We start from the raw sequence: 22665 nt of genomic DNA, 5'->3' as shown, positions 1-22665 counted from the left end.
AATTCCGACAAGTATTTATGGAGACATGAATTTATTTGTATTTACTTGACAAATTGTCAAGGTTGGCCAATAGCTAAATGTGTGGTACACATGCCCAGCAAATCATATAAGTACAAGTGAGGTTGATTCATTATCAACTCATCTTCTCTCTCCTCATCTTATTAGGCAAGGAGAGGAGCAGCTTCTCTCACACGTGCAAGGAGGAAGAATTAGGGCAGCGTTGACTGATTTAGGGCAACGTTGACTTTTTGGGCTGCATTAAATTTTCTATGGCGGCGTTGACTTTTGGGCTGTGTTGACTTTTCTAAGGCTGCATTGACCAAGTGCTTGGTTGTTTTATGAAGCGTTGACCAAGGGCTGACCTGCGTTGACTTTTTAGGGGTTGCGTTGACCTAAAAGTTGACCAGCATTGACTGGTTAGGGCTGACCACAGATTACTGAACTTTGACTGCTGTTTGACTGAGTATTGTGGATTGTTTTAGGCTGCTGAAGATAGTAGTTGAAAATCGAGTTCTTCAAGTTTGTTGACACCTAATCCTCAACGGATGGGTGAACTGGAACGTGAACAGTCATCAAGAAGATGAACTGTTCCGTCTCCTTCTTGTATATAAACAATAGTTCTCTTAATGAAAGATTATCTCAGTTGTCTTCTGTTCATTGTGGAGTTACCTTGGCCTGACATGGTATCAGAGCACAGGTCCCAGTCCCTAAAATAGCTGTAACTCTTGCCTCTGTCCTGAGACTGCGCCCTCTGTCCTGACACTGCGCCCTCTGCCCTGTTGAATGTGCGTTTCGGTTACACCTGAGACTGCGTGCCTCTGCGCTGCTGAATGTGCATTTTTTGATATTGAATGCACCTGAGCGTTGATGCGTTTTTGATATTGAATGCACCTGAGCGTTGATGCGTTTTTGATATTGAATGCATCTGAGAAGCATAAGCGTTAATATACCCTTGATAATCTGCCCTGACGCCGAACCTTTACACTCTGTCCCTCGTTCTTTTCTGGAGTCTACTGCGATTCTCAAAGAAGGAAACGAAGTCATGTCGCTCACTCCCTCTGCTGGAACTTTCCTAGCTCCGTTCCCTATTATATTATAAATGGTGTAATTTATTCAGATTTGCATTTGGATATAACTTTGGATTGATGACAGCAATGTTGCGGAGGCAATTGCAAAACTGTTTGTTGCAGTTATATCATTTTTTGCAGCGTTGGATTTCCTGCTATATGGAGGAAGGATATTTTTAATACTGAGGCGGTTTCCAATTGAGGCTAAAGGGCGCAGAAAGAAGCTACATGAGGTTGGTTGTATATGCTTCACGTGTTTTAAGAATATTGGTGTTTTTCTAAGCAGAACTCGAACTTTCTATTGATGTCATTGTATTTTCATATCAATATCGATGTCTGACATTAAAAAATGCTAGCAATGGTGTAAAAACAAGCACAAATATTATATTGTAGACGCTAATGCATCTCCGCATTACCTGTCGGCTAACAATTGCGGGAGTCTAAGAAGCCCCAAATTGTTAAGACCAACCCATTTGTATTCACAGCAATCGAACTCAAAATCCATGGTTACAGTGGCCTTCGAACCACTAACCCTACACGCACAAATCATCAGAGCATTCGATGAGCGTGGTCAACTATTGAAGAACACAAACTCACCGAAGAGAATGATTTGGGATTGAAGTGGCTACCTTATTTTATTATTCTTTTATCGGGAATGAATGAGATGCGATGCAGCAGCTCTTTAGCATTTTTTTAACAAACTGTTCAAATATTGACAAACATTTCCGAGTTTGCATCATTGTAATTTTTAAGTATTCAGATATTGAAGTTATGATATGAGTGAATGTATGGATGAACAGCTGGTCTAGAGAATCAAAGGGATTTATATTGTAGACGCTAATGCAAAGTTATTTCCCACAGAAATCTTTTGAGTACAATTTCACTGTACATCAGTAAAAGTTTTTTTTTATCAGCAGAAATTTCTTATCAGCAGAAGTGTTTTTTTTACAAAATGCATTCAATCATTTCTATGGTAGGAATAGTTCTCACTGGCGAGGAGAACTATTCTGAATGGTCCCGGATGGTAAAACACACCCTCATCTACAATTAGTTGTGGAAGGGAGTGTGTGTCGGAAAAGAAGACAAAGACCCTGTGCAGCGTACATCAAATAAAGAACTTGTCATTTGGGAAAACAAGAACAGCAAAGTCTATGCATTGATCGCAGCATCTGTAAATGAAGAAGTAAGTCGTCATATTTCATCCTATTCCACTGCCTTTGAAGCTTTACAAAAGCTGAAAGAACTCTATGATTCACATTCTGCACTTGAAGTTGTTCAGCTCATGATTAAACTCTTCACTCTTGAACTGAAGAATAATGATCCTCTTGCTCTTGCATCTGAAATAAAGTCTATAATGCATGATATTAAATCCACTAAGGTTGAGCTCGATATCTCTCTTATTGCCTTTCTCAAAGCACTCTATCCTACCTACTCCAATTATCTTGAGTCTTTACAAGCAAATGGAAATCTTAAAGACATAACCTTTGAGTCTCTTGTGAAAAAGTTTGTTGAAAGAGAGAAAGCCTTTGGAAAGAAAACAGTCCCTGAATCTTCTGAAGAGACTGTTTGCCTTGCTCATAAAGAAAAGCATCCTGCTCAAGATTCTACAAGAGGAAGAGGTGGACGAAGAGGAAGAGGAAGATACTTCAGAGGCAGGGGGGGCAGACATTCTCAAGCAGAAAAGGCAGATCTGCATTGCATTCGCTGCAAACGAAATGGATCACATGATGCTTCTACATGCAAGCTACCATGGGACAAATTTGAGCAGAGAAGAAATCAGCAGAAAGGTAAAACTGATGACACAGACAAAGGTAAAACACCTGAATCCGCTCACTATATTGAGGCACAATGTAACATTGGAGTAAATGAAGATTTGTTTAATGCTTCACTTGCTTCTTCGAAAAATGACTGGATGCTTGATTCAGGAGCAACCTGTCATATGACTCATAGGAAAGATTTTTTTGAAGATTTCACTGATAATGTTGATGGAGCAGTATACTTTGCAGATCAGTCAAAAATCAAGCCATCAGGGCTTGGCACAATCAGGCTTAAACTGCCTAGTCTTCCAGACTTTCTTCTGGATCATGTTCTATATCTCCCACAGCTCAAGAGAAACTTGTTGTCCCTGGTCCACATCCGCCAACAAGGTCACTCCATTCACATGTTTGACGAAAAGCTTGAGGTAAGAAAGGCATCTGACCACTCACTTGTCATGAGGGGTATAGAAGAAGAAAGACTTCTTAAACTGCAAGGAACCTCTGCTCATGCACAACATTTCTCATATATTTCTCATCATGAAGAAGGTACACTTCCGTCAAGTTTATTATGGCATGCTAGATTTGGACATTTAAACTATGATAGTCTCCGCTTGTTGAAGAAAAATGGTGTTGCTGGTTTGCCTACAATTCCTAGAAAACATAAGCAATGTGATGCTTGCATTCTAGGAAAGCATAGCAAACAGTATTTTCATGATTCACATTCAAGAGCACATAGGAAGCTTGAACTCATTCATTCAGATTTATGTGGTCCAATGCCTGTTCCTTCTGCAAATGGAAATAAATATATCATGACATTTATTGATGATTACACCAGAATGTGTTGGGTTTATTTATTGAAGAACAAATCTGATGCTTTTCAAACATTCAAGAATTTTCATAAATGGATTGAAAATGATGCACAATCTCATATTGGGTCTATTCGCACTGATAATGGAAAAGAATATACATCAAATGAATTTGAACACTATCTTCGCCAACATGGGATTAAACATCAAACAATTGTGCCTTATAATCCTCAACAGAATGGTGTAGCTGAAAGAATGAACATAACAATTTTGAATATGGTACGATCCACGCTTTTCTTCAAAAATGTAAAGACAATGTTTTGGGCTGATGTTGTTCTATGTGCTGCATATATAAAGAATAGATGTCCATCTAATGCTATAAGAAACAAGACTCCTTATGAATTGTGGTATGGACATGTTCCTTCGGTAAAACATCTCAGGATCTTTGGTTCCACCTGTTATGCTTTAATACCAAAGGTACATAGAAACAAACTTGGTGCTAGAAGTCGTAAGTGTATCTTCCTGGGGTATTCAAACACATCTAAAGCATACCGCCTCTATGATGAAGTAAATAAAAAGTTTGTTTTATCTAGAGATGTCATTTTTCTTGAATCATCCAAATCTGACAGTGTTGTTGAGCGGCAACTTGATCGCTTGGATAGATTCACAAAACCGAAATCATTTCAAGAGTTTGATAATCAGCTTCCACATCTTGAAGGGGGGATTCCTATACTAGATCAACATGTGGAATCTTCTTCTAAAGAACAATCTCCCCTGCATGACACTCCAACAATGGATGATGCTTTAAGTGATGTAATTGATAGAATTGGGAGACTCAATCTTGATTCAGACCCAACTCAATCAACAGAGCAGCCTGGACCATCTCAGAAAGGTCCCCCAAAGTGGTTGACAAAGACACTTGAAAGTGTTCATCCTGATGAAATTGGAAAAACAGGAACCAGAAATACAAACCGACAAGATGGAGGTGATGTAGATAACTCTAATTCACCTGTTGATATGGATGTTACTTATGATTGTGAATTGAACTTGTCTACAGATTTTGAACCAACTTCCTTCAAAGAAGCTGCTTCTCATGATGAATGGAAAGAAGCGATGCAGAAGGAGTATGATGCCCTCATAAAGAATGGCACTTGGAAGCTGGTTGATCCTCCATTTGGAACCAAACCAATTGGCTGCAAGTGGGTCTACAAGAACAAGTACAAAGTTGATGGCTCACTTGACAAGCACCAAGCTAGGCTTGTGGCAAAAGGTTTTGCACAGAAGGAAGGGGTCGATTATGAAGAAACTTTTGCCCCCACAGCAAAATGGGCAACCATCCGGACACTCTTTGCACTAGCTGCTCAGAACGGTTGGAAAGTCCATCAAATGGATGTAAAAACTGTGTTCTTGAATGGAGATCTAAAAGAGAATGTTTTTATGTCCCAGCCTGAAGGATTTGTTGTGAAAGGACATGAACACAAAGTATGCAAACTTGTGAAGTCCTTGTATGGCCTCAAACAAGCACCACGAGCCTGGTATGAAAAACTAACTGAGCATCTTCTGAAACTCAACTTCAAACATTTTGATCTTGATGATGCAACTTTATTTGTCAAGAAAGTTGGCAAAACAGTTGTATATCTTGTGGTATATGTAGATGATCTTTTAATGACAGGGAACAATGAAAGCTATATTGCATCCATAAAGAAAGAATTAGGAAAAAGTTTTGAAATGACTGATTTGGGCTATGTTCATTACTATCATGGCATTGAAGTAACCCAACATCCAAAATCCATATTTCTTTCTCAAAAGAAATACATTGGAGATTTGTTAAACAGATTTGGCATGACAGAGTGCAATCCTCTTTCTACTCCAATGGAACAAAACTTGAAGCTCACATCTATTGAAGGAAAGGAATTTGAGGATGCAACAAAGTATAGACAGCTTATAGGAAGTCTCATCTACCTCACTACTACCAGACCAGACATTTCATTTGCTGTTGGAATCCTCTCCGGGTTTATGCAAAAGCCTTGTGAGGGACATTGGTCTGCTGCAAAAAGAGTTCTAAGGTACTTGAAGGGAACTCAAGACCTTGGAATCAAGTATACACAGGTGGACGACTTCAACTTGATTGGATACTCTGATTCAAACTTCGATGGAGACAAAGAAACTGGGGTATCTACTTCAGGATATGCTATGAGTCTTGGATCAGGAGCTGTCTCCTGGAGATCACGCAAACAATCAGTACCAGCAGATTCCACAACAGAAGCAGAATACGTGGCAGCAGCTGAAGCAACGAAAGAAATTGTGTGGCTCAGGAAAATTCTTGAAGGCTTGCAGGTAAAACAAACACAATCAACTCCACTCATGATTGATAACACCTCTGCAATAAAGTTGGCCAAGAACCCAAAGTTCCATGATCGTACTAAGCACATCAATACTAAATATCATCTGATCCGACATCATGTTGAGGCCAAAACAATCCATCTCCGTCATTGTTCCACAAACGAGCAAATTGCAGACATCTTCACCAAAGCGCTTGGAAGAGAAAAGCTTGAAAGATTCAGAACGATGCTTGGACTCACCAACATCCCTTCAGATTAAGGGGGGGAATGTTGACACCTAATCCTCAACGGATGGGTGAACTGGAACGTGAACAGTCATCAAGAAGATGAACTGTTCCGTCTCCTTCTTGTATATAAACAATAGTTCTCTTAATGAAAGATTATCTCAATTGTCTTCTGTTCATTATGGAGTTACCCTGGCCTGACAAAGTTGACTAAAAGTCAATTCGGCGTTGTTTTGACCAAGTTTGACTTTGTTGATTTAGGGTTTGCTGCTGCTGTTATAAAATTACAAAATTCTGAATAGTATTATTTCTCTTTGTTGAACTATTGAATATTAAAGAAGAATTGATCAAAGGGTTTCCCTGCATTGGGGTTTGTCCTTGGCTAGCCACCACATCTTGTGTCTCTTGTATTGGCTTGTTTTCTGTCGATCGTTTAATGTACTATCTACACTTTACTTTATGTTTATGTGATTGTTAAACAATGGCTAATAAAAGATTTGAAGTAAACTGCTCTAAGCATCGAACGTGCCATAATTTAACATTCTTTGAATCTGCAATTCCATTTAATGTGGCAAGAAGGCCTTACTTCATCAATGCCTGTAAGATGATGGCAAATTTTGGTAAAGGATATGTCCCTCCTAGTTCTGAGACAATAAGGACCACTCTTTTGAAGAGGTCAAAAGAAAGAGTTACAAAAAATTTGTAGAAGATCAAAGTCTCTTGGAAGAAAACAAAGTGCACACTTTTATCAAATGGTTGGTCAAATATGAATCATAGACCTCTTATTAATGTGTTGGTTTATTGCCCTAAAGGGGTAATTTTTTTTAAAGTAGTTGATGCATCAGGGAATAAGAAGGCCTTTGAATTTATTTTCAAGATTTTAGAGGAAGCTATTCTTGAGGTTGGAGAAGAAAATGTGGTCCAGGTTATAACTAATAGTGCTTCAAATTGTGTAGGAGCAGGAAAAATGGTCATGGATAAATACAGAAAAATATATTGGACACCTTGTGCTGCTCATTGTCTTGACTCATTGGTACATGACTTGGCAAAGTTTCAATGGATTAACAAGACAATTAAGAAGGGGAAACAAATTTCTCACTTCATATTTAACCATCAACTCACATTGAGCTTGTACATGAGTAAAGCATCTAGAGAGTTTCTCAGGCCTTGTGACACCAAGTTTGTTAGTTGAAGAAAAAGGGAGTATAAGAGGTGTTTTTTGCAACACTGAGTGGGAAAAGTCTCATCTTTCAAAAGAATCTAAAGGAAAGGAGTTGGAACAGGTGATTTTAGGGAATGCTTTTTGGGACAATGCTCAGAAGGTCTTAAAAGTATGTGAACCAATTGTTGATATGCTTCGCATGGTTGATAGTGATACCCCTTCCATGGGTTTTGTTTATGAGGGCATGGATCGTGTTAAAGAAGCCATTGCAAAATCTTTTAATAATGAGGAAAATGAGTACATTGCAATATGGGAGGTGATTGATGAAAGAAGGAAAATGTTGCATAGTCCTTTACATGCAGCAGCTTGTTATTTAGATCCTAGGCTCTTTGGGATAGAAAGAACAAATGATGCAAAAGTCATGAATAGCCTTTATGATGCAGTTGAACAGTTGGTTCCTAATCTAGATGAATCCAGGGTAATTAGAGAGCGGCTCCGAGCATACAGGTTGGAAGAGGGAATATTTGCAAGGTCTAATGTTGTACAAGATAGGCCCAATATTCCTCCAAGGAGATGGTGCCAGTTTTATGGATCAGAGACTCCTAAATTGCAACGTTTTGCAATTCATATTTTGAGTCAGGGATCAAGTGCCTCTATTTGTGAAAGGAACTAGAGTAGCTTTAAACATATTCAGTGCAAGAAGAAAAAGAAATTATTGTCTACAAGGTTGGAAGACCTTGTTTATGTTCGCAGTAATTTGAAGTTGGCCTTGAGTAGTGTGGCCAAAGATGCATCTAGTTCCTCTCAGCCATGGTTTGATGATGATCCAGTGCCAGAAGAAGATGATATTAGCACTGATGGTGACTCACTAGATGAGCCAAATGTTGGAATTCCATCTATTGATGACTTTGATGATCACCATTCTAGTGGCTTTACTATGCCATCTGCCCATGATGATTTAGGGATTTTTGATGATACAAGTAAGCCATAATTATAGATTATATATCTTTTTGAATTTCCTAGAACAATTTTATGGATTATAACTACTTGGCATTATGACTTCCATATTATATTAGCATTGATGGTGACTCACTAGGTGAGCCAAATGATGGAATTCCATGTATTAATGACTTTGATGATATTATGGTGACTTTGATGACATTATCATGATCACTAGTCTAGTGGCTTTACTAGGCCATTTGCTCATGATGATTTAGAGCTTTTTGATGTTACAAGTGGGCCATAATTATAGATTATCTATGTTTTTGAGTTTCCTAGAACAATTTTATAGATTTAGAGAAAGATTCTTCGGCGAAAATCACATGGAATCTCATTTGTCGACGCGTTGCTCAGACTATTTAGCATGATGAGCTAGATCTGTTTCTTCAACTTGTCCTGACGATGAACCACACTAATTGGTTCGAAACGCGTCGACAAATGAGATTCCATGTGATTTTCGCCGAAGAATCTTTCTCTAACTTGATATGGATCACAGAAGCCTAAACTCTATAATTTTATAGATTATAACAAAATGAGTTACATTATGGCTTCTTTTTTAAAATTTTGAAATTTGAAGATGTTCTACAATGAGTTCTTAATATAGTTGTATTGTAATGTGTATGTTTAAATTTTGATTATGTTTTAATTATGTGATTTTTTAAAATATTACTAGCATTTGACATTATAGACATTCATTTAAATTTTGAAGACTAAAAATTGTTATTTCTTTTTGCATTTGCAAACTACTATTGTGTATGTTTACATTTAACTAGATGTTAGAATGATTAAATTATTCATGTATGTTTACTAATAAGAATTTGTATTCATGTGTTTATGGATCGATTTCGAATTTTTTATTATTTTATGTCATATATATATATATATATATATATTGAAAAATATGTATAGTCAAACTTAATGTCGAACCTCATCGGAAAATTCGAACTCAAATCGAACTTAATCGTTGCTGGACTCGAATTCGAACCCGAACCATGTGACATAGGTTGGATATAGTGAAACAACTACCAAATGACTCAATAATCACAAATATATCCAAGAAAAATAGAAAACATCCTTGGAGCATTACAAAATGCCAGAATATAACTAACAACATAAAGTGCAGTTTCAATAGTTGCCACACGAACCATATCTGACATATTAAGTAGAGATATTTTCATCTACAGCATCCAGTTCCCATTAAACATGGTATCAGCATGATGAATCTGAACCTTATTTTCCTATGCAATCCATAGTTCATTCATCCCTTTACCTCCATAAACGCCACCATTACCTCTATAAATGCACTGACAATGTCTCCAACAGATATTTCTACAGATAAAAGATATCCTCGCGCAAAGCAAAGGCATACCTGGATTTGTTGTTGCGAGCTATTTGGTGGGCGGCCAAGAACTGAACCTACAGAGCCTGCTGGTCCAAGCACATGATGCAGATTGCGTGAATGTGGACTTGGAGTGCAGGCATCCTCCAGCTCTCCTTCTTCTAGATCACCATAACAATTGCGGCCAGCCTGCCTCGTATGGGATCCATCAGCTGTAGCTTCTCCTTGAAAAGGAACAGAAACATGCATTGCAGATGACTGGGCAGCCATTTGACCTCTTTTCTTCATTTCTTCTTCATTACTAAGAATCTGTTACAAGTTGAAAATTATTTTGCTTGCTCAGATAAAATAGCAATACAGCTGTCTGTCCATTAAAAAGTGACTAATACAGACCACACTGATAGTCATGCTTTAGATAAAAATTCACAATTGTGAATCAAATGACTCTCATGCCACAAAATAAAGTCTAAACTTATTCTGATATGACCCGCTACAAAAACACACAACAAGAAACATAAAATTAACAGAAACAAGGTCAAAGATGAAATTTACATGCTTGAGCATTTGAACAAGATGATGTTTCTCTTCTGTCAACTCCTTCAGCTTCACCTCCAATTCCATTTTCCTCTTCAATTTGTCAGTAATAATCTGTGAACTTTTATGGACCTAACCAGACAGAGGTTTATGAACAGAAGTTACTTGTATAGCAAATTCTAAAATAAGATTTATAACATTTAAAAGCACTATATGCAGAAAAAACAAGGCGGAAATGATAAGCTAAGCTCTGAAGGCTACTTAAGTCCCCAGTCCTCCCCATAATGGTGTTAAAGTTTACAATATCATCCACTGGAACTGGGACATACTTGTCAACACAATCACTCTGAATTGATTTAATTTGTGACCATTGTAACTATGAAATTTACTGGCTAATATTTTCCACGTGGATAATTCATTTCCATTCCTCCAAAATTAAAAAGCTAAAGTTTCAATTGAGTTCTTTAAGATGAAACAAATTTACATATACATACTGGAATTTGAGAAGACAGAGAATCAAGTTCTGAGTCATACCATTTTATGCCATTCCTCCAGTGTTACACACGCATGTAATATCCTGAGGCATTTTTTTCCCTTAGTGTTATACAATCACAAGAAAAATTCTACTGATTTTCACAGCATTCCTTTCAATTCCAAACAGAGATGATATAGAATACACAACAATGTAGTCAAGCAGTAGATTTCACAATACATCAATAGTTCACAACAGTTTTGATTTAACAACCACTCTTAGGGCTATTACATCAGTAGAGCTGGTTGTATAGCAATCATAAAAGTGACAATCCCTCCAATATAACTCTAGCAATTTTATATATGATTCCAACAACAGTCAATACACTAATCAAAAAATCTGACCCAATGACCAACTTACAGGACTGTTGGTATCCTCGCTTCTCAGGAGACAGTTAGATAGTGACTTTTAGAACCATGCTAGTGATTCCGTAACAGCCCTTTTATCTTACTGTTGCCTTCAGCTGCATGCCCTGCTGCTACAGACCCTTGCCGCTGCCCAGGATTACCTGCTGCCACCAACAAGTGCTAGTGAGAGGCGGTTGACTCAACAGAATCTTGGACAATGAGTCCACTGCTTCAGGGTATGCTAAGGACTTGGTCCGCAGCCCTAGAATGGCCTCCACCGGGCTCTAGAAAAAGATACGCTGGCCAAATTTACCTTCAAACCCTATGCTGCCATACATCACTGCTTAGAAAGTGCCACTGTGGGTTTGGAGGAGATCCACTGTCTTCTGAGGTTGATCTGCAACCCTAAAAGAGGCCTCACGAACCACAGAACTGTTTTGCAGCCACAAAAACCCTGTGCTGATACAAATAAACCCTAGAGGGGATCCTCACTGCTCCAAAATTGCCTTAGGCTAGGCCTCGTTGCCACAGAATGGATGTCTGTTGTGTTGATGAGAATTTTGCAGTCCGGAATGACCTCCGCTAGGCCCTTTAAAGGTTCTGCTGGCTCAGAAAGAGGTCTGGTGCTAGTTTACGCTCCACAGAAACCTCCGGCTGCCTCGCTGAGCTAGGTTTTAGCATCAGAATTCCCAAAACAGATGAAAGATACCACAGCGTAACTCCTCAAGCCAGATCATCCACAGAAACCTCAGGCTGCCTTGCTGCCCTAGGTTTTAGCCTCAGAATTCCCTGAACAGATGAAAGATACCACAGCATGACTCCTCAAGCCAGATCATCCACAGAAATCCTCCTTTTGCTTGCCAAAACCAGATGAAAGATGCCTCAGAAGAATTATACCAGGCAGAATAGAGAGAGAGATTGGCTAGGGTGGAATCTTTCACCACCGAAACCAATCAAAGAAAAAGGGCTCTTAAAACCCTTAGAGCCTCAGCTCATAAAACAGAAATATCCAATCAACCACGATGAGAAATCTCTTCTCCTTATTTTAATTTGAGGGGTTACAAGTCTCCCTCCATTTAGCCCCAAATCTGGCTTCCTTTACAAATGTTACCCCAATTTACCCAATGTTGCCCCAAAAACAATGGATAACCAGTTTCCCCATTTATGATTGACTATAGCCTATGCGGTTTGATAGGCTACTTCTGTGAAAATTTGGAACCCTAAATCACTATTGCAGCAACTGATTATGTTTCTCCTATTTGTTAATTATTGAAGCAAATTATTTACTGTTTCCTACAGTAAACACTGAAATGAATACACTGCAACGTACACCATTTAAATTATAAGCGGAAAGAAGAAACTGAACAGGAAAGAGATACAACGCATCTACACAATTATTTTGGACAAATGTCCACCAGGAAAACCCAATGCGGGAAAACCAGTGCAACGTCGGAAAGTTTTATTATTATGCAATAGTAATTTTTGAATATAATCTATGGATGCCTTCCCGTCAATCCAGTTACAGAGAATATCGCTGACAAAGAGATTTGTGAGATTACCTCACACTATCACTAGAAGTCCTGGCTGATCCAGCCCTTGAATGAACAGCCCCTGGCTGCCTCTGCGTAGTGTCTGTGTTAGCCCAACGTCACTTTGTCTAGGATCTGCATCACTCTTACTGGCTGATCGATTTGCTTCTGAGATTCTGACTTCTGCTCTCCCGATCTCACACCCCGGCTTCCAGCTGCAGAAGTCGAATCCTCTAGCAAATTTTAGACTCCCTCAAGGCTTCTGCACTGCTTCTGTGTGGTTCTTTGCTAGCCTCTCTGGCTTTGCGCTGCCTCTATTGGATCTCTCTCTCTTCTCTGCTAAGTATTCTCTGACCGGGAAAGATTTCCCTTTGGATACTATCCCTGCCCCTCTCTGCAAAAGATCACTATCGAAAATCTCTCTAGCAGCTTCTCTGCTTCAGAAAATCAAACTTCTAATCTTCCTACTGTGTGTTCTCCAAGTGCCCCTCAAGCCTCTTTTTATATCTTTCTGTTGGACAACCAATGGCTCAGATTAACTTCTAATCAATGGCTTAGATCATTTTGGCTTGATCCTTGTCTTCTTCTAGAAGTTACACCCATAATTAGATTAATACCCTTTAATTATTTTAATTTCCTAAGTTTAGACTTAGGATCCCATTAAAAATAATTAATTATTTTAATAAAATTGTCTCCGAGTGGAATTTCCCAAAACGATTTCTGCGTATTGGAGAATGCATGTGGCTAAGCCTTCCTGCAAATTTTAAGACTTAGAGCACATCTGATGCTACCATAAATAAACACTCCCTCTTAGCAAGGAATGTGCTCTAGCAATGCACCCTGTTGAAGCCTTTGTGTTATTGCTGACCTCTGCTCTGTGCCATCTACACTGTTGCCAACTCTGCTCTGCGTTGCTAAGTCTCTGGCGCTACTAGCCTCTACAACTGTCACTCCGACATTCCTTTGCACCAACTAACACTGGTCCATACTGCTACTACTGATCTGGGCTCCCGTAGCAAGGAATTGATCCATGAGGTGGGCTCCTCAAGGATCCTGCCCCTCTGTAGCTCGAACTACAACTCTAAATATCCCCACCTCCCTCTTGGAGATGCCTGGGCTGTCATGGCGAACTCATCCTCCTCGATCTTCGCAGCCGCAACCTTCGGATCATGCTTCTCATCTTTGTCCTTCTTCCTGAGAGGACATTGTGTTGCGTAGCGACTGAATTCACCACACCTGAAGCATTTAATCTTCAAGACATCTTTCTTCTTCTTTCATTGCTCCTGTTGCCCCTTAGATGCGAGGGATGCATTATCTTCCTCCTCATTGGGCTTCGACCCACTGCTACTGCTTCCATCAAGTTTACACTTGACCAAGTCTCTCCTCAACTCCTCTTGCTTAAGAGTTGCCCACATTTCATCCTAGTTTGGCAAAGTCACCCTGCCCAGGATGCTCTGGACAAAGACTTGCCACTCCTCAGATACTGAATTTAGGGCCAGTCTTACCATCTCGGAACCTTGAGGTGTTGACCCCACAGCTGCCTGATTTCGGGTCTCCTGAAGCTTAGTGAGGAACGGATCAATGCACTCCCCCTTTTGCATCTGCGTGGATCTCATCTTTTGCCCCAAGTACATCTTCTGATACTCGGAAGATCCCTAATATAGCGTCAACAAAGCATCACACATCTCCTTGGCAATATTTCTGACAGCGATGTGATAGACTATATGATCCTTCACTCTGTCGAGGATCATTCTCTTGGTCTTTGCCATTTCTCCCTTGTACTTCTTGAGCTGATCTAGATCCATAGGCTCAGCTACCACTCTATCGACATAGACTTTGAGAAAATGCTCATCCAAAAGGCATGACATCCTTGCCTTCCAGATCACATAGTTGGATGCCCCACTATCCAACCTATCCTGATCTCTCAATCCACTGGCTACCATCTCTGCCAATCGAAATGTCGAATAACCTCCTCTCTCCTATTGTTGCTCAACAAATGAGAATTTGAACTCCCTAGCTAGGAATTCTCTGAGGAATGAATTCCCTCGAGTGCCTCTCATCTTCCTTTTGACATCTTTCTACCCAACAACTACTTGCAGAAAACTGCGTCACACCAGGAACCCCTCTTCGTTGAAGCTTCTACTACGCTACTCCCTCTGTCGCTGACAAATTTTGATCTGGAAATCCTACCTCTCTATCGACTCACCCAGAGAGAAATTTACCACGAAAATCTTGCCCTCCTGGCCTAACTGCACAAACCCTCTGGGGATTCGATTTGTTGCCTCTGCAGAAATTTCAAACTCCCTTCCTCCTTCAGTGTTGGGCTCTTCCGACACTGTTCTCTTGTTTCACCTACACCTCTGATACAATGTGAAAAATCGGAATCCTGAATCACTACTGCAACAACTGATTACATTTCTCCTATTTGTTAATTACTGAAGCAAATTATTTATTGTTTCCTACAGTAAACACTAAAACGAATACACTGCAACCTACACCATTTAAATTATAAGCGAAAATAAGAAACTGAACAAGAAAGAGATACAACACATCTACACAGTTATTTTTGGACAAATGTCCCCGGAAAGACCCAATGCGGGAAAACCGATAAAGCAGTTGAGAGTTTTATTATTATGCAATAGTAATTTCTAAATACAATCTCTAGATGTCTTCCCGACAATCCAATTACAAAGAATATCACTAACAGAGAGATTTGTGAGATTACCTCACACTATCACTGGAGATCCTGGCTGATCCAGCCCTTGAATGAATAGTCCCTACCTGCCTATGTGCAGTGTCTGCACCAACCCAGGATCACGTTGTTTAGGATTTGCGTCACTCTTGCCAGTTGATCTATTTGCTTCTGAGATTCTGACATCTACTCTCCCAGTCTCACACCCCGGCTTCCAGCTACAGAAGTCTAACCCTCCAGCAAATTTCGGACTCCCTCAAGGCTTCTGCATCAACCTACGTTGCCTCTGCGTGACTTTGCATCAACCTCTCTGGCTCTGCGCTGCCTCTACCGGATCTCTCTCTCTCTTCTCTGCTAAGTATTCTCCGACCGAGAAAGATTTACCTTCGGATACTATCCCTACCCCTCTCTACAAAAGATCACTATCGAAAATCTCTCCAGCAGCTGCTCTGCTCCATAAAATCAAACTTCTGATCTCCCGACTATGTTCTCCAAGTGCCCCTCGAGCCTTTTGTTATATCTTTCTATTGGACAAACAACGGCCCAGATTAACTTCTAATCAATGGCTTAGATTATTTTGGTTTGATCCTCGTCTTCCTCCAGAAGTTACACCCACAATTAGATTGATACTCTTTAATTATTTTAATTTCTTAAGTTTAGACTTGGTCCCATTAAAAATAATTAATTATCTTGATAAAACTGTCTCTGGGTGGAATTTCCCAAAATGATTTCTAGATATTGGAAAATGCATGCATCTAAGCCTTCCTGCAAATTTTGAGACTTAAAGCACATCCGATGCTACCATAAATCAACAACTTCATCCCCCTTGGGCAATTAATTAGTAGGGAACATTACAGGGTTCCCAAGGGTGGGGCACATGATCCCCACACTCCCACAATGTGGGGACCCAAGGGGGACATTCCCCCATGTTATTCATTTACGTTTCAAGTTGCATATTTCTAATATATTTTTTTTAGTATTCTGGTTAGGTCCCCTATGTTGAAAACCCAAACATCCCCTACGACGTTCCCTAAAATTTGGTGGTGGTTCTACATATCCCCTGGCAATGTTTCCCTGTTCCTGCATCCCCGCATCACGGAAACTTGGTGGAACATTGATTTCCTCTTTATATACCACTAGGATTATCAACCTATATGTCTATGGTCTAACTCACACTAGGAATCAAATTTTTACCAAGAAAACAATACCCAGATTCTCAGAGCCACATGCTCTGGCAAACATTGAAACGGTAGCGTTACATAATCTCAACCTCATTCAGTTTAACCCTACATCCTTTATTTTGACAAAAAGAATACATATCATCCCTCTAACTGGGGACTTTTCAAAGACTTTTCTGATGAACAATTTTAAAAATAGATCCTTAGAAAAACACACACAATAAATAAAATTATGCTTTTACATGCATGACGAAACCAGAACTCTGAAAAAGACAAATCTGTTTCTGAAAATCCTTCCAATAAAAGCTTGCAGATATTTTTTAGGCTAGAGACAATTGTTAACAAATCCAAATATTTAACTCAAGTAGAACAGCAGGAAAATATAGAAGTTCAAAACAAAAAACAAAGCCATGGAAAAAGGAATGTCGAATGTACAAATGTACAGAGCAATAGGCGGAAGTAACAGGGTGTGAGAAGGGAGATCCTGCAACACAAGTGGGAGCTTCAAGGTAGGAGACTCTGAGACCCCCAAGGATATTAGTGAGTACGGAAGATTCGGCACAAACAATGAAGATTTCACCTCTGAGATTGACAAGTTGACAACAAGGAGAACTACATAACAAGTAACTCGTGGCAAGGCTGTGCAGCAACCAGAAAACCCACACTATAGATTGGGAAGAGCCGCATTCCTGTGTCTGCTTTTGCATTAGTATGTCCGGCATACTGCGCTTTTAGAAATTGGAAGTAGATGATAGCCCTTTGTTAAAACCGAGATTAAGATTTATAAATGTAATAAAAGTATAATGTCTATCAAGTCAGCAAACAGAGATTGTAAAGCAGAGAACCTGGCAGAACCTTCTGGGTAGGGCTGAGGGTTTTCCATACATGTAAAATACTAAATTTCAGATAACAGATTTCTAAGAAAAAGCAAATCTAAATGTTTGGATTTTCATCCAAATCTACGAGGGCTACACCAACGTCAAAGACGATTTTCCTATTTGAACATCTCATGACTTACTTAAGTCCTAGGAATTACTTTGCTTTATATTCACAGGAAATTTGCTATGGCATTCTTAAAAATATCAATCCACAGTCCAAACCTATTTTACCAGAAATGGCAAACATAAACAGAATAAGAAACACGACTACATGGTTAACAGAACAAGAAACAGAACTTCAAGGGCTTTGGGGAATAAGAAACGTGAACCACTTCCCTCACAGCATACAACACGACTGTAAAATTGAGTTTTGGGGGATAAGAAATCTACTTTGCCAGAAACAGGAAACATAAACATAACGAGAAACAAAACAGAACAAGAAAAAGGACTACAGAGTTTTGGCGGATAAGCAACGTGTACCCACCCCCCTCCCTGCATATATCATGCATATAAAAAAGGATGGTGGTGTATAAATGTAGTCCCAATGGGGAATGGGAATGACAACGGGAACAGAAACGGAATGAGAAACAAGTCTACTGGTCAGGTCTCTATGGACATTGATCTGAACGACGTTGCCTGTTATCAAATGGGTATGTATCACAAGGTAGAGCAGCCCACTGGCCAGGGTAGATACAATGTTCGATTCCTAGCCCATCGAAGTTTTAACACGAATTTACTGGGCAACATCGACCTCCAGCTCTAAACCCTTCTATTGGACAATATATGCCAAGTTAATAGTTCTTTCAAAAGTGAGAAGTTCTACATAAGCCACCAGCAGGGCATTGATTAACTAGTGAGGTCTACGGAGTTTAACCCAACCACCACGCTACATTGTCCCTGCCGTCCGCGCCACCCAAATGGCATAACACGAAAGCCTCGGGCGATTTTGGCAGAAAATTTATCATTCAGACCTGGCACCTAAGCCGACGGAAGTCCTCAAGGGCAATTTTCTTGCAGTAATTCCAATAATTAGACTATAAAAATAAAACGCAGTCAGCTACCTCTTGAGTGGGTTTAGTAGCCTCTGGAAGCTTCTCCTCTGGCACGGAGCCTGAATCCTGTTTGTCTGAGTTCACGTCCATTTCCTCGGCATCCGATTTTCTTGCTTTCGGACTCTCGGAAGCCTGTGGTCCGGAGCAATCCGAGGCCCTTTTTGGGTCTCTGGCATTTTTAGGGACGACTGGATCACCACAATCCATCTGAGCCAGGGCATCTGGCTGGTGAACTTCTGTGGTCTTAGGACATTTGATTTCCTTGTCGTAATCCAGGCATTCTTGCTCTCTTTTCCGCTTATTTTCTTCGGTGATTTTAAGGTCGGGAAGGCACCTGTCGTCTTCTTTGGCGCAGTCATTATCGCCCATGCCTTCGGCTTCGTCTTGCTCCGTGGAATCCTGAACATACAGCCGCTTGAGCGCCTCGCTGCGCTTGTCTAGAAGTATTTTGAAGTTGCGAAGAGATATAGAGGGCTTGGGGATGGGCCATCGCCTGGGAGTGTCGGGAACCTTGTGCAGATTCCCCCTGTAAAACGAAATCACTACCATTGCAGGCACCGGGAATCCAATTTCTTGAATTCAACCAAATGTATCAGATCAGAACTGCGACGGCTTGGCAGCCCCCTTCCTCCTCCTTCCCTGGACAAACCCTGCAACGCGAGGGAAATAAACGAATCCAGGATAAACAGTTGTTAGTAAATTGAATTATACGTGATGAACAGTTTTGATATTTGAAAGACAGAAATCCCTTGCAAACATTGAATGGAACTTGAAGGAAATTCGTGTCTGTTTTTCAGGGGCTATGAAATTCCATTAAATGAAATGTGCAAGTCTTTTCCTTTGGTTAACTCGCCCATTTAGATAAAGAGAGGTATTTCTCATTATAAATAATTATTAATAATATAAAATTTATTCATAAGTAATAGAATAAGTAATTTTTATTTTTTATAATAGGAAATATCCAATAAGAAGTTAGCAATAAGTAAACTTTATTAATTTAAGTTTTATTTTTATTTTTAAAAAGGATTTTATGAGAAGCAATAAGTAAACTTTATTAATTTAAGTTTCATTTTTATTTTTAAATGGATTTTATGAGAAGGGAATGTTTTTTTTTTTTTTTTTTTAAATCAAGTGTTTTTATTTGAATTAATGATTAGTTTAAGTTTAAATGGTTTAGATTTAATGTTGTAAAGTAAGGAGTTTCTAGTTGCTAAGGTTGGTTCAATTCCTATAAGGTGGTAGGGAAATTTGGGAGCACATTTAACTTTGTGATTATAGTGAAAATAATATTTTATTAAAAATAATTTATTATAATGAGTTAATATATATTTTAATTATATAAAGTCATAATAAATTTATTTTTAAATATTAGTATAGATCTATCTTAATTTTAGATTTATTAAACGTTGAAAGGGATCAAATTTCTTGAGACGTAAACTTTTTTTTGAGGGCAAAGCTTGAGGAGATGTCGAGAGATTTTATCTTTATCGACACTAGACACATTTGGAATTAAGGTGGACTTAGCTCATTCTTTTATAATATTTTTTCGGAAGAAAAAGGCTCATCATTCCATTCATTAAAATGATGAAGAGAAATTACATTTTGCATATATACACAATGAGAGTGTATTCTCGGCTCGGGAGGGAAGGGAAAGGTATAACCTCGAATATGATCACTTAAATATATTTTTTGTCCTATGTTGAGAGTATATGAGAGCATTGCAAAACAGGGGCATGGTTGGTTAATATAAAGACGTGTAACATACATGGTTGGTCAATATAAAGACGTGTAACATACAGTAATGAATAAATACATAACAAAAAATTTAAAGAAAAGTGTAATCGTCATATAGATAACGGATGATAGCTTGTACATGAGAACTCAAACAAAAAACTAAATATTTCTCACAAAAAGAAACCTCAGAGAAAAAACTCCAAAACTATCGAATATATTCCCTCGTAATTGCTTAGGGATATTAGTGTCGAAGCATATAAAGACCAAATAAAACATCATAGCGTGCAATGAAGGCAATCATAACAACCAATGTAAAAATCTTGTTTTGTCTTCACCATAAAAAATAAAATAAAAACAAACAAACAAAAAACAAAAACAAAAAGCAAAACAAAAATAAACAAAAAACCGTGCAACTAAGAAAAATATGTAAAAAGGCCAAAAACAAAAAATATTTCGATAAAGATCTTCAGTCCCCATGCAAAAATTAATTAATCAGAAGCAACATCCTGAGTAGGAGTCCTGTAAGGATTATGGATGTGCTCAAAAATTTGATCTTGAACTTGTTCAGTTACGAACCAAAAATTCTTCTCCAAATGGAGACCATCCTTTGACAAGCTGGCAGCAAAATGGTTCTTCCCTGTAACTTTGAGAGCATGCAAACATAGTGAAACAGTCAACAATATGTTTTATCTCCTCTAGAATAGGCAGTAATAAAATGTTCCTGCATGCAATATTATTTTTGAGCCATTTTATGGATAACAAAGTCCCCAAAAATGTGAATGTGAGTGCAACCCTTCTCTTTGTCAAACAGAAACATGTTTTTACAAGCGAGAAGTTATGCTTGGTTATTTGTCCTAGGGTGTAAGCCCATTTTAACCTTGAAACAGTGGTTCTGGGAAATATATAAAACAAAACTACCACCACATATATGTTTGTTATTTATGGATGTTCCATCGAAATAAGCCTGTGGCTTGGAGTAATTAATGATTTCAAGAGAGATTTTCCTATGAGTTGTCAAACCTTTTTCTTGAGGGTAATGGCTTAAAATAGTTAGTACCTTACGTACTATGCGTGTCAGGTATGATAATTTACCTTAGAAAATTGCCCCATTCTTGGCCAACCAAATCCCCTGATAAATAACGAGGGGAAGGGCCTTGAAAGGTCGAACACTTTGAATTGAGCGCCACAGAGATCATTCAGCCTCCACGTCTACCCCTTCCAAAGGAATAGAATGATTCAAGGCATAGCAACATAAGTTTCAAACATGTTTGAAGAAAGGGCAACCCATGAACAAGTGAGTTCCATTTTCCCCTATATTTTGACATAGATAGCACCAACCAAGCTTGTACATAAACCTCCTTTGCATAATTTCCAAAGTAGGGACCTTCTTCATCATCAAACACCACATGAATAATTTGGTTTTGGGGGGGATGTCACTTTCCATACTGCCTCCAACACCATTTTTCCTCTTCCTCTAATATGTCATACAGAAGGAAGATGAAACCCAGCTTTGGAGTGTAGGTTCCATAGGTTTAAATGCACCATTTAAGTTCATTATCCATATCAATCAATCTAATATGACCATGTGAGAGAGGTTTTATTTATTCCTGCCAAGTTATCAAATATTCCCCCTCAAGGCCTAGATCCGTAGTCGAAAGCCAACCATGCTGCCAAATAGAGGTAAGGGTTGGGTTTATAATGTGAACCAACTTATTATAACCATGATTACTAAGAAGATTTGTAAGAGTAGGAGGTAACGCACGGTTTACGTCGTTGCTAGGCCACAAATCAATGCCCAGTCTAACTCTATCACCCCTCCCAACCCTCTAGGCCATACCACTTTCAATGATATCAAAAGAGTTTAGTTTTTCCCTCCATATAATTGATATGTTTGTTATTCTCTTGTATGGATTTCTTAACCATTCTTCTAAAGAACTGTGAGAAATATACTTTTGAATTACCATAGAAGTCCACAAACTATGAGTGGAGATAAGTCGCCAACCAAATTTTGCAACTAAATCTTTGGAGAAATGAAATAAGTTTTTAAAGCCCCATCCCCATAAAGCTTTTGGTTTAGCGATAGAGTCCCATTTTACCCAGGGTAACACCCCTGACTCCTTATTACCAACCCAAAGGAAACTAGAACATAGGTGTCTGATTTTTTCCAATGCACACTTGGGGATCCAAGCTAATGACGCCCAATATATCGAGATTGCTTCTAATATTGATTTTATGAGGACCAGACGAATGACAACCACTCATGGAACCAACTTTTATTGTGTTTTTCTACCTTCGCAATTAGCCACGCCCAATCCACCTTGTTGTAACAATTTGGATTTTTTTTGGAAACTCAAATATTTTAAACCAGGTTATAGAGGCTTTGATTCATATGGAAGAAGCTAGGATATTTGATGGAGCTCAACGTCATAGATATTGTGGTGAGATAAGGATTATTTATGGGAATTTATCAACATGGTTATGTTGCAACCAAAT

General features: G+C 38.9%; 1 protein-coding gene across 1 annotated transcript in view; it reads right to left on the bottom strand.

The window, feature by feature from the left end:
• Positions 1 to 19270, bottom strand: part of LOC149144446 (tRNA (Ile)-lysidine synthase) — a 74418-nt gene extending 55148 nt beyond the window's left edge. The window contains exons 1-3 of the mRNA XM_089453077.1: positions 18448 to 19270; positions 10249 to 10362; positions 9727 to 10005 (exon numbers count right to left, since the gene is read on the bottom strand). Coding sequence (XP_089309203.1) covers positions 9727 to 10005; positions 10249 to 10362; positions 18448 to 18987 — 933 coding nt within the window. The 5' untranslated portion in view covers positions 18988 to 19270. The remainder of the gene's footprint in view (positions 1 to 9726; positions 10006 to 10248; positions 10363 to 18447) is intronic.
• Positions 19271 to 22665: the final 3395 nt, after the last annotated feature.

Source organism: Pinus tabuliformis, chromosome X (assembly GCF_031772625.1).
Source record: "Pinus tabuliformis cultivar Carrire ecotype Pingquan chromosome X, CPIR1, whole genome shotgun sequence".
NCBI classification, from domain to species: Eukaryota; Viridiplantae; Streptophyta; class Pinopsida; order Pinales; family Pinaceae; genus Pinus; species Pinus tabuliformis.
This window is presented reverse-complemented; position numbering and strand designations above follow the sequence as displayed.